The 13,775-nt window shown below is 41.3% G+C and overlaps 1 protein-coding gene across 1 annotated transcript; it reads left to right on the top strand.

The window, feature by feature from the left end:
- The first annotated feature begins 1,488 nt into the window (after positions 1 to 1,488).
- LOC124476831 (potassium voltage-gated channel subfamily A member 1-like) lies at positions 1,489 to 3,397 on the top strand. The gene has a single exon (XM_047034218.1). The coding sequence runs from the start codon at positions 1,589 to 1,591 to the stop codon at positions 3,065 to 3,067; it is 1,479 nt and encodes a 492-aa protein (XP_046890174.1). The 5' UTR covers positions 1,489 to 1,588; the 3' UTR covers positions 3,068 to 3,397.
- The last annotated feature ends 10,378 nt before the right edge of the window (positions 3,398 to 13,775 follow it).

Genomic DNA, 13,775 nt, shown 5'->3' with positions numbered 1-13,775 from the left:
ATTCTCTCACACCACATGAACCGGAGATGTATCAACTGAAAAGTGACTTCATCGTAATCTTACAGATATATATTTAGGCCTTTAGCCTATTTTTTAAGTCTAATGATGGAAACAATATTAGCCTACTACACAAAACAACGTTCTGATTTACATTCTGACTCAGCTAAATAAACGGATTAGCCTATTATTGAACCAGTTCGCCACCAAAGCAGATCTTGCGCCAATGCTGGCACACAAATGTTCTTGTTTTTGTGGTGTAGCCAATAGAGCACTCGTGGCAGCGTGCAGCGTTAGTACAGCCGGTCTGCATTGCGTCGAACCCCCCCTCCCCTTTCACACACACATATATACACACACACACACACATACTCACGCACTTTCTCCACCACCACTCTCCCTGCATGTGAAATGCCTTACAAAAATATGCAGAACACAATTAGGAAATTATTCTCTCCTCTATAATCGATTCCCCCCTAATTAGACACATCGAGTTTACATTACCTTAAGAATATGGCGAGGAAAAACACATTCATCCCGTCATCTTGTCTACTCGTAACAGGTAATTTCTGCTGATGCGGTCATGTCTGGAAATGGCAGGGGTTCGCTTATTGCCCCTTAATGTATCTCCCCACCTAAATTGCAGAACAAGAATTTCTCCTGCGGTATAAGCCATTCACGCCAAAGTGCCGGCGCACAAGCGGCTCATTGACTTGGCTGCTTTTCTTCGTTTTTGGTGTTTTACGCATTTCCCTTCACTCCAGACTTTACATCTTATGTGAAGGAACTGCATCAAGATGTGGACAAATAGGAAATGTGGGGTTGACTTGAGAGATAATGGTTCAGTGATAGGCTATGTTAATTTCGGTTCTGCACGGGTCTTTTTTTTGTTGATCCGCTTGGCTTAAGTGCTAGGCTGCATGAACACAGGTCTGACAACTGGCCACGGGTGTCCAAGCGTTGAATTACTTCGCGGACAAGGCGCATTCCTTCAGGACCCTTCAAGATCAACCCAAGGTAAGCAGAGGAACTGTAAGCTGATCAGTAACCTGAGATATTAAATGCCTTATTAATTTGATCTTACAGGCTATGTTTGGCATAACAAGCATTTTCTTGTTAGCCTATCACTAAATGTCAATATAGTGGTATATGCGTCAAAACAATGAGGTGGTAGGTTACAACAATATAAGACTGTCAGTTAACGATCTGTAGGCTATGTAGGCCTTCAAAAAACGTTAAACTATAGTTTGTTACTGTAATATTTGCTAGTTTAAGTTCAGAATAGATAAATAATTAAACACGTAGATGGCAGAAATTGCTGAGTTGGCAAATATCTCCGCTGTTCGATCCATTCTTTTTTTCTCTGACTGGGTGACAGAGGCAGTAGCAGATGCAGCGGGGAGCAGCAATGGTCGAGTCAGCGAGAATCGCAGTGGAGCCGCACTAAGGCAAAGCAAGCTACTCCCCAGTCTGGGGACTAGGACAACAAATAAGGGGAGGGGAACAACGTGGATTTTTTTTACTGAATGCCTGCTACATTATTTTAATCGGAATTCCACAATTCCTGCAGAGCTCCAAGTTAACCTGCAAGATGACTGTCGTTGCGGGAGATAACATGGATGAGACCTCGGCGGTGCCTGGGCACCCGCAGGACACATATCCCCCTGACCACGATGACCACGATTGCTGCGAGAGGGTGGTCATCAATATTGCGGGGCTCCGATTCGAGACGCAGCTAAATACTCTCTCACAGTTTCCAGAAACATTGCTCGGCAATCCCAAGAAGAGGATGCGGTACTTCGATCCCTTGAGAAATGAATATTTCTTTGACAGAAACCGTCCCAGCTTTGACGCTATTCTCTACTATTATCAATCTGGGGGTAGGCTGAGGAGACCTGTGAACGTCCCGCTGGATATGTTTTCGGAAGAGATCAAATTTTATGAGCTCGGGGTCGAAGCGATGGAGAAATTCCGCGAGGATGAGGGTTTCATCAGAGAGGAAGAACGCCCATTGCCAGAAAAGGAGTTTCAGCGACAAATTTGGCTGCTCTTTGAACACCCAGAGAGTTCTGGCCCTGCTAGAGGTATTGCAATAGTGTCTGTGATGGTCATTCTGATTTCCATAGTCATATTTTGTTTAGAGACTTTGCCTGAACTGAAAGAGGACCCAAGAGGTCGGTTAAAGACAATAGGCAACACTACTTTTTACTACAAACCAAATATCTTGACCGACCCTTTCTTCATTATCGAGACTCTCTGCATTATCTGGTTCTCCTTTGAATTGATAGTTCGCTTTTTCGCGTGTCCCAGTAAGGCGGCCTTCTTCAAGAACATGATGAACACTATTGACATAGTGGCTATCATTCCCTACTTCATCACACTGGGCACGGAGCTGGCTGAAGACCCCAACGACGCCGAAGAAGGGGTAGGAGAACAGGCAACATCTCTGGCCATCCTCAGGGTGATTCGTCTGGTCAGAGTGTTCAGAATCTTTAAACTGTCAAGACATTCGAAAGGATTGCAGATTTTGGGCCAGACACTCAAGGCCAGTATGAGAGAGCTTGGATTGCTGATCTTCTTTCTATTCATCGGTGTCATCTTATTCTCCAGTGCCGTATACTTTGCTGAGGCAGAAGAGGGAGAGTCCCACTTTCACAGCATCCCGGACGCTTTCTGGTGGGCAGTGGTGTCAATGACAACAGTGGGATATGGGGATATGGTCCCAGTTACAATAGGGGGCAAGATTGTAGGCTCTCTGTGCGCCATCGCTGGAGTGTTGACAATTGCGCTCCCAGTGCCTGTCATTGTTTCCAACTTCAACTACTTCTACCACAGGGAGACCGAGGGAGAGGAGCAGGCCCAACTCCTAAATGTAAGCAATCCAAATATATCTGAAACCAATTCTAGCCGCCGTAGCTCATCAACCGTCAGCAAATCAGAATACATGGAGATTGATGGAGACATAAATAATAGCATCGACAACTTTAGGGAGGCCAATCTCAGAACTGGCAATTGCACTATAGCCAACCAAAACTGTGTAAACAAAAGCAAACTCCTGACAGATGTGTAAACGGATGTAGAATCTGTGGGACCTCAAAGTCACATGGAATAGACCATCCATTTGAATGCTTCATGTACCTTCTTAAAGCGCTCTAGCATTACTACAACCAAGCTCAGCAACTGAAAGGAACCAGAAAAAAATAATCTATTAGAGCATATGACAGGTAGAGTAATAAATTCTTTGAAACAATCTTTCAAATATACACATATATTGCAAAAAAAAAAACATTTAACAAAAAACGAACATCTATTTAACACACGCGTTTGAGCCCTGGACAACTAACAGCAGCCACAATGACTGTTCTATCTGACACCTGCGTGATCATTAAACGTTATGCATGGATTACAGATAACATTTCAGCAAGTTGCACAATGCATCTAGGAAAATGCATCAGAATACTCTGCAGATACATGCAAGCATCTGCAGATCAGTGGTCGGAGCCTGGAGGTTGACCCCCCCCCCCCCCCCCCCCCCCCCCCCCCACCCCTTCCCGACTTATGATCTACTATCCAGCAAAGCACCTTAATGGAAAAAGACTGATCTCCTGGTTGGATGTTAAAGAGGGTCTACTTGCCTCAAGGACATCCGCAATGCTGCTATTTTCCAGCAGATGCTGTAATTATGATATCACCAAGTGATTCAATGCCATGCCCTTTAGATGCAAGACAGCACAATTATAAAAAAAGAGCTTCACACAAGCATGTTTAGAAAGACTCCCCATTTGATATTGGCATGCGTGAGACATTACCTCATATAATGGTAAAGATGTTCTTTTGGATCCCTTAACTCATTACCCCGTTCTCATTCGTTTTAACAGAGTGCACTGGTTAGATTTAATTTGAAAATGCAAATCATTTAGAAGTATCTAGAGACTGAATGTTAAACCTTAAGGGAACAAAGTAAATAAATGAGATCATAGCATGATAAAGTAACCTGCATTATGGCCTATTGACTAAGGTACTAAGTATCCTAGTATATTTAATGCATGACATCAATATACAGCTTGTTGCAATTCAGGCACATTGGGTGTCTTATATTGTCAGGGAAACTAGGGAAACAAAATCCTGGACGTTTCTGAAATGTGACAAAATATATCCAAACCCAACTTGGGGATGCAGACTTTCTAATTTAAAAGGCAGTCAAAGAAGCTGAAGAAATATTATCAACATGCATATAGCCTACTCATAGTAAGCACCAGTTAGGCCTACAGTATTACTTCAATAGCGCAGTGCATGGACCTTCTTAGAACAAGAAAAGTTAACATATGAGTCATGCTTCCATTTCACTTCAAAATTTTGGGAAACAAATTTCCTGAAGTTATGTTAGATATTGCAAATAATTACTTTTACATTAGTTGCTAGTGCCTTTACCCCTCTCACCAACAGGATCAAAGAAAGTGCCTCTGTGTACAACAGTATTCATGCAGTTGAGCAGATTTGGTGCAGTTCCTGTTTTTTTAACTATGCTGTTATTGTTGTTGAAGATGTTGTTGAGGATTATTGTTATGATTATAAAGATTATAGATACAGTGAAAGAATGTTTGCTACAAAAAATATGGTACAACTTTAAGCTGTCATGCACTTGCCCTACTGGAACACCATACAGTACTTTACCTGTCCATCTAAATCAAAATGAAAAGGGAATATTCATTGTTTTGAGTTGGCCTTTCTTTTTATATAGATTTTTGTGCCATAAATCTTTTAAATGTCTACCTCAGTGAGGTCATTACAAAACTAACTGCAGATATGTAGTCTACTCCAATGCAGAGCTCTTTCTTCCATATGCAAAATGCCACCTAAACTGTGGTTATGCCATGTTGAACTCTAGATTAGCCCTATTTCATACACAAGCCTGTACAGAAGCACTTATGATGAACAGTGTACCAACCCACCTTATCCCCAGCCCTTTTCCTTTGAAGCTACGCACAATCAAAAAATGTTTAGGCTTTAGTAGAACATACATAGATAGACTGACTCCAAAAAACATGTGATATATGGTCTGTTGGACTGCTGAATTGGGTAGTTTTGGAATTATTGCGATTCCATAGAAATACAATGCTTGAAAGCTGTTTTGTTGTTATGTTTATTTGTCAAAGAGGGACAGTGGAATGTTTGAAAATGATTGTCCACAATGGTCCAATTTCAGTTCAATTTGAATTCTTGGGCATTACGCACCCTGGGTGCAAAAAATCTGGTAGCACGCTTCATTGCCTTGTTAGATGAATCTTTATTGTTAGTTTGACCTTCAGCTCTCTGCATTGCGTGTTCAAATAAAACATTTTCCCCAAGGGCCAGATTTTATAGTAAGCTCAGCTATCACACTGTTTTTATCATGTAAGTTGAGGAGTCATGCATGACATGGACATTCAATCCAACATATTGATATTGCTTAAAATCATGCTCACTGTTGAGATGAACACAACGATCCCTATGACAATTGATGTCATTTGGATGACAAGTACTGTACCCCATTTCATGTTTGTATTTATTAGCACTGCTTTTGTCTCCTTATTTCAATGCAACTTAATGTCTCAGTTAGCTTTTGGTGTTTAGTTGGTGCAATGGCTAACCTTGGTGGACCATTGAAAATCACTTTTGGAACAACTCAACACACTGCAGCCAATAGACAAGACCTGGATAAGCAAGCTTTGTAAAGCCATGTAAACAGTTATGGCACAAAGCATTTTTGATTCTGTGAATCTAGTTGCTAGTTGATTTGTTGCTGTTTGATTGGTATAGGCTAGGTCCTCCTGTTTATTTGGCCATGATCCTACTGTATTACCAGAGACTTACAACAGTGTTTGCATCAGTTCAGGTGTCTTTTATAGAGCCTACTTAGAGGTCTGTGACAAATGGGTGTCTCAGGACTATTCCACAATGGTATCAATGCTAGAATGTTGTCCAATCTAAGAACAAACACAGATAATAACCCAATGCCACACTGACAGAGGGATTATCCAGAAAGATGCAAAATGTAGTGCAGAATGACCTCATTCGTGCAGTAAACATATCAAGTATAGACATGGTTTTCCCATTTGCATTGTGTTTTGAGTGTGGTTCTGAAGAAGATTTCGATGAGTCATTCACTGTCTGGCCAAACGTCCTACTCCACTAAATACCCATGATTAAACAGTTCAGAGTGAGGTTCAAGTGAATATGTAGGAAACCCCTTACACCACCAGTGCAGCCACTGATTTGTGAGGGCAATATGTGTATGGTGCTATACATCCAAACATTCTACAAAACAATGCATTCTTACAGCAATAGAATTACAGGTACCTGTTTCTTAGACTCTTTTGTAGAAACGGAAATGAATCTATATTTAAAAGGAGAAGACACTGACAACATTAGCTTTATGTGTTCAAACCTCAGAGCTTTTATTGTCGTTGACTATGTTGAGATCTGTGAGGTCTGTCGGAGTTAGTAATCTTTGCTTGAGTTAGGCAATTAAAACCTATGGTCAGGCCAAATATAGGTACTGTATATTAGACAACCCACTCAACATCATAGAGTGGGATCACCAAGAGTTGTTTTCCAGTCAGGGAACAACACTGATGAAGAAGCAAAGCAGCCGATAGCACAGTCCCAAAGGAATAGCCAGTAATGCACTTAAGAGGCTGCAAGCACTGAGCCATTGGATTGAATGGCTGTGTGTGGTGTGCAGTGTGTGAAAGAGAGTCAGAGAAGGTGCTTCTATGGTTTAGAGACATTTTTGCATTTCTTTACTGATTTCTGTGAACAAGAACATGAGTGAGAAGGTCTTTAAAATCTATAACAGACAACATAAACATTACCACAGTATAAGAACACTGTTCTATTTAAAGTCGTAAAACAATGCAATTTTAGCTACATTAAAATAGAATAGAGCAAATACAATATATATATATTGTCAAAGCAATTATGAATATTAACATTTTTATTGTGTGTCTTTTGTTTCTGTGGCACTATACTAGGACACATTTATTTTATTTTAAGGAAGAACATGCCATATACTGAAATATCAAAGACTCAATGTGTTTCTTTTGGTAAGCCATGATGGTTAAACTGCTATTATCAATGACTGTATTTTGAATGATGTGGATATCAACTATAGAAGCATCAAGATGTATTTTGTCTTTTTTTTTGTTTTAAGAAACACTGAAAAAACATCCAAATAACTCCACAAAGAGAATTTTCCAAAATCCCATCACAACTCACGAACCAAACATAAAAAAAATATAGGTACAAATCTCTACAGCAACTAACGGATCGCGTTGTTGCATGATCAATGGAAGACTGCATGAGCTTTAATTTTCAAAACTGTGGATCTCAACTCTATTATGGTTGCATCATTTAAAAAACCCCTTGCTTTCATCTGCACTAAAGGCTTTATATATATCACAAACACATGCACACTACTTCAGTATGATTTAAAAATGTTCTTGTTTGTAAAAAGCAAAAGAGCCTATTCTTACGACCCAATATGTTTGCTTTGGCAGCACTGTACAGAATTTGGTTCATTCAGATCATGCAATACTTACAGAAGCAACAAATCTGACTTCACTTAAAATGGTGAGGAAAGGTAACCAACAATGACACGATCTTGGGATGACAGCAATGGATTGATAGACATGTGACTGTTACAGTATGAGTTGATAATACCATGAAGCATGCATATAATATGAATGTGACCAAGTGCACTAAATAATGTATGGTGGCTCTCTGGGAGCTGCAAAAAAGACACAAAGGACTGTTGACCCTTGCTCTTCTTCAAATCCATTTGCCTACGAACATCGGAAATGTATTTTATTTATTTTTTACATTTCACATTGTGTCTCCAAGGATTATGCTATGTGTTCAGTTTGTCAGTTAATGACAAAGGCATGGTCTGTGATCTATGCAAGGGTATTTTTTTTCTTAAATCACTTATGATTTCATGTTACATTACCTTCAATAAATTTTTAAGGATCTGATCATGTACCTTCATTTTGTAATTTGAGTAGAGTTTGGTAACTTATGTGGCCAGATTTGGGGGCTTTATTTAACCTAAACTTTACCTGGTTTACAGAATGGTCTGTATTTAAAGCCTCATATGAATGTAACACTCAATGTTAATGGTTGTTATACATATCCTATCAGGCTAGGTACATAACTGGGTTGCAAATGGATATCTCATCATTATCTTTATTAACAGATAACACAGCAGGAACAATAGTTCAACATTATTCCTGAATGACACTTTTTTCCCTGGATGACATGTTGTGTCCCCCGTTTACTCCCAGAGTAACACAGCAGGAGAAACCAAAAAAAAGCAATACATACAACGCAAATGCACGAAACACAAACGGCTCTTTCCAAACCCCACCTTCGTATACAATACTTTTAGGTAGTGTCGAATCACAATCAATTCGTAATCCGGTCAAGTCTGATTGTGATTAAGGCCTCATTAAAACAATAACAGTAAACTAGCTATTACTGTTCAGCATAGTGAGTTGTAGATTCATCTAAACTCACATCCCAGAGAACTGATGTGTGAGTTATTAAAATCCATTGAAAGGCAAGCCCTCTGCTATGACACCTTTGGATCATGGCTCCTTAACCTATGTGCTAGGGCTTTAGAGCTCTCTCTCTCTCTCTCTCTCTCTCTCTCTCTCTCTCTCTCTCTCTCTCTCTCTCTCTCTCTCTCTCTCTCTCTCTCTCTCTCTCTCTCTCTCTCTCTCTCTCTCTCTCTCTGTCTCTCTCTCTCTCTCTGTTGGTCTGCTGGGCCTGGTGTTTGGGATAGTGCGACCCTGGTAACAGAGGGCTCCTCTCACTCGTCCTCTGCATTGCCCTCAGGAAATGCAGCACTTCTCACTCTGCAGGCAGCAGCAGCATCAGCGGCAGGGGTGGGGTGAGCTGGCACAGGTCCCACTGTTCTCTCTCTCTCTCTCTCTCTCTCTCTCTCTCTCTCTCTCTCTCTCTCTCTCTCTCTCTCTCTCTCTCTCTCTCTCTCTCTCTCTCTCTCTCTCTCTCTCTCTCTCTCTCTCTCTCTCTCTCTCTCTCTCTCTCTGTCTCTCTCTCTCTCCCCCTACTTCTCTGCCTCTCATTCAACCTCTCTCTTTCTCTCTCACTATCCATCTCCCTCTTTCGCACACTCTTTCCCCCTTTTCTCACTACCCCTCTTGTCCCCCCTTCCTTATCTCTCTTTCCATTCTCTCTCACTCTTTCTCTCTTTTTCTGTCAAGCACAATAGCCTTGAGAGCTTCCCGGTAGCACACAGTACACCAACCCTCAGCTCAGGCAGATGTACATGCGTGCCACACACTCAAGCAGCTTGCTCCTTCTTCCTCGTCCATCCATCCATCCATCCATCCATCCCCTCTCTCTCTCTCTCTCTCTCTCTCTCTCTCTCTCTCTCTCTCTCTCTCTCTCTCTCTCTCTCTCTCTCTCTCTCTCTCTCTCTCTCTCTCTCTGTCTCTCTCTGTCTCTATCTCTCTTGCCATGTCTCTCTGTTTTCATAAACTTAGTTTTTCTTTCACATTTTGCCTCCCACAGATGTATGTTCTGCCATGTGAGAAGGGCCACACACGTTTACACACACTTCAGCGTTGCTTATGAGTATATATAAAATATTTAAATGTATCAAAAAAGTTTTTGTCTCCCTACTAGGAGACACTAGGAGATCTTACTACATGCATCTAGCTGTCTCAATAGGAGAGGGGAAGATTTAATTGAAACTGTGGTGAAAGCCACTGTCATGGTAATCCTCTTTTCATCTGCTGCTATACTTGAAGGACTGTCAGTCAGTGGAATAGCAGTCAGGCCTTGTTTCCAGAACCTGTCTTTCTCCTCCTCCTCACTCCACCTCCTTCCCCTCCACACGCCTGAGGCACACACACACGCACGCAGACATGCGCACACTTGAGCACACACGCTAGGGACGACTGTTTTTCCTGAGTCAGGCTTCTGGCTCACTTGATATTCTAGATTGATTTCCTTAAAGACAGAGACTCACCACACATCCCTTTTAGACAAAAATGCCATTCAGTTCCTGTTATCATCATCCAAAAAGTTTCTCAAGATCTATTTTATTGTGACTGTATCATGATGGTTAGCATAATTAAATTGCATAAAATCACACAAGTCTCTATTACAATAAAAAAAACTGGTTTTGACTTACTGGTGCATGAACAAGATGGCAACCTTTTAAATATCTTCTTTGACTGTCAATGTTTTGATAAAGTCGACTGGTCAATGTTGTGCCTATTATGAACAGATCACCCCCACCACCCACTCTCCACTCCCCAAACCACTTCCCCATGGCCTTTTTGCTATGGTCTACATTTTTGCATTACCATCATAGCACGTTTGCTGGACACACTTGTTCAATAATTAAGGCCTTGTTCATAATTCTCCTGTGTCCTTAAGGAAGTCCACAAATGGTGGAAGACCACTAAAGGTCCAGTTAAATGTACTTTACCCATGGCCGCTGACAGCCCTACATCGACCAAGTGATAAAGCCATGAAGGATAGGAACAAGAAAAAGAGGCAAGGAGACTGAGATAAATGCAGCCTGGATTACAACTGTATATCTTTTTTGGCCTAAATGTGTAGCAATTATGTATTAGATTGTACTCCAAGTACTATCCCTTTATCAAAACATCCATCTTTCTGCCCATCCTCCAGGGTAGATCAGTACACCAGTCTTGATGAGTCCAAGTGATACCCAGGATTCAGATCTCAGCTTACCTCCTGCCTGTTCAGCATGCGGAGTCAGCGTGCAGTCTGGGTAGAAAAGAGGAAAGTTAGCATTGTCGCAGCAACCATGCCGAATGACCTTTACGGTTTAGATTACAACATAACGGCGCAGTCCTCAGGAGCTAAGCCAATATACCACATAGGGTGACAGCACAGATATGTGCATATGTGCTCAAGCACATGGTTGTTGCCAGTCATTGGTGGCCATTGACATAATTCACAGCTGAAGAAAACAAACACCTAAGCCTCATTCCCTCCCTTACCCTATTGATCACATATTGTCTGGCTCAGATTCATCCATGCAAGTCATCCATTTAAGGTCTACTGCACTGTGCATAACCTTGATTGATTTTGTATCGCCTCTCATACTTCTGAGTTACAGAAAACCAAAAGCTATAGCCATAAACAACACATGATCATGAGTCACCCATTACAGATTGGGCGACGATGAAGGAGCCAGCCTCTTCCCTTTCATGCTAACCAGACTGCTGTTGAGATTAACAGAGGGTGTTCTTAACAAATATGCATCCAGCTGCAGCCACAAATAGCACTTATATTTTTAACAATGTACATCCACTGATATATCCTAGAACCATCAGCAGAAGCAAATATTTAACCAGGGATTGTAAGACCTAGTCCTAAAACAGAACTGTCGCTGCAGTCAGGATATCATAGAGGTCCTCCGTGGATGTTTTGTAAGGTGTGCAGCAACCAGAGAGTGAGCACCATTGTTTCTGCAGCTTATAGAGGCTGACAAATGAAGAGAGTGCTTTCTGCTGAGAGCCGTCCCAACAGGTTTCCCAGGCCAGGTAATGACGTCGTCCTCATCTCACCCCCCACACCCCCACACCCCCAGTTGGTTTCTGGAAAGGACGACAAGGTCAAAAGGCATTGCAGCTAGTGTTGCCTCCACAGACATACCATACATGTGGCAGGACACACAAGCGTGCACACACATAAACAAATGTGGCACACACGCACTTGCACATGCTAGCATGCTAATGCACCACACACATGTGCACAAGCACACACATTTACACACTCTGCAGTCATTTAGTAAAGCAGGATTTCAGCATTTTGCCACTCAACTCCCAGTGGAAAAAACTTGATGCAGCTGCAAAACTGGAGCTGCTCTACTGTACTTACATTGGGAAGAATAACAGCAGCATTTGTACACCTGGGGTTGATTCCTCATAGTTCTAAGTGCACTACCATTATTACCATTAACACTATATCATTCTCAGTATTGTATCTTCACTTTGTCTCAAAGCAGAAAGCAATATAATAATGTGCTTGATTATGCAGTTCCAGAAAAGCAAGCACATCAGTAATTAAATCAATCCTTTTCAACCCAATGGTTACAAGACACTATAAAGAAACCAAAACTAAGTGTTCTCTGCCAGAAGCTAAGCTCACTCAAGGAATCTGACTTCCACTGTTTAAAAAAGCAGGGGGATTTTGAATGACTAACTCATTAAACTTAATCAACCAATATGAAACTGAAGAATGCTTATTCCTCAAATTCCCATGTTTGGTCATAGACCTTTATCATAGTAATTGCCCTATTATGAAAAAGCTCCTCATATTATGAAAATGAACAAACCCACAAAAGGGTCTTCTTATCCTTGCTCATCAAATTGTCAAAGCTTAACCAGAACCACAACCTAATCAGAATTGTAATGGGATGAGCAGTAGTAATCAACAAATCAAAGTCCTCACACTCTAATATACTGTCCATGGAAATCTGATATCATATATAGATTTGTTTGGATGACTCCCTGTTGCCTATCCTTTCCTCCTACAGGTAATTTATCTGTTCACAAAACCAAATGATTTATATTCCTGAACACATCACAGGTACAACTTTTGCAAGATTACTCCAGCTGTTCGGTGCTTGTGTGAAAGCCTTCTCTATGTGCTTGTGTGTTTACTTCCATTCTGTCTGCCAATATGTGTGTGTGTGTGTGTAAACTGAGTGTATCAGTCAAGGAACACGTTCAGCAGAGCCTTCCCTCCTCTCTGTGTTGCTGCTGACTCATTGTCACAGTCCTCAAATCTGCTGCCTGTCTGCATTATTCACACACACCTTCCTCAGCATCTGGCCACAGGGCACTGGCCTGGCAACAGGGCTCCGAGGGCAGCTCAGCAAGCGTCAGCTCCAGTCATCCAGCCTGGACACCGGCCGATGATGAGGGCAAACTGGGGGTGTGTGAATACCCACTCGGATAACATGGTGCAATAACAGCTTGAACTAATCCAAATGGAATAAATAAATCCAAAATTACTGATGTACAATTAGTTGATGTTAGTGTGAAATACAGTCACTAACATACAGTATACATTGTTAAACTGCTCCTGGCTGCCCTGGAAGGAAGAACAGAAAGATGAGAAGAAAAAAAAAATGCTGAATCCAGTTTCTCTTGCGGTTGCTCCGGCATGCGTGTTTGTGCCACTGTTGTGGATGTAATAAAGGTTCCTTTTCTCATCTCCTCCTCTAATTTCAATATGAGTAACTTACAAAGAATACATTTCTTAATTGAGTCTAGATGTCCCAAATGTCATCTTGACACAAGATAAGACAATTGTGTTGGGACTGTATCATTTCTCTCTCAGCCTGCCTACCAACACCCTCACCCTCCCCCCAGACCACTTTCCTGCAGTAGACTACTGCATTGGAACAGGGTGCAGAGCCAAAGGTTGAGTAATGCATGTTCACACTTTCATACACATACCCAATCACTTCAAACATCATGACATACTATTATTATTACTTATTAAAAGCACAAGACTGCTAACAAAATGCCAAATGAAACAGAAGTCTGTTACTGCACTTCGAAACTAATAGATGCATTTTACAAAATTGCATTAGACTCCTGGAGAGAAAGAGAGGACATATAAAACATAGTAAAAATATGTTTCGATATCACTTTCCCCATATACACCTATACAACACACTATGCCCTTGTTTTTTTTTTACAGGGTTGGACTGCAGAAATTCATCA

Source organism: Hypomesus transpacificus, chromosome 14, assembly GCF_021917145.1.
Source record: "Hypomesus transpacificus isolate Combined female chromosome 14, fHypTra1, whole genome shotgun sequence".
NCBI lineage: Eukaryota > Metazoa > Chordata > Actinopteri > Osmeriformes > Osmeridae > Hypomesus > Hypomesus transpacificus.
Note: the sequence above shows the minus strand (reverse complement) of the source record. Positions and strands in the feature narration are given on the sequence as shown.

Excerpts from the sequence above, each read along its gene's own strand:
- LOC124476831 (XM_047034218.1), top strand. The coding sequence starts at position 1,589 with ATGACTGTCGTTGCGGGAGATAACATGGATGAGACCTCGGCGGTGCCT.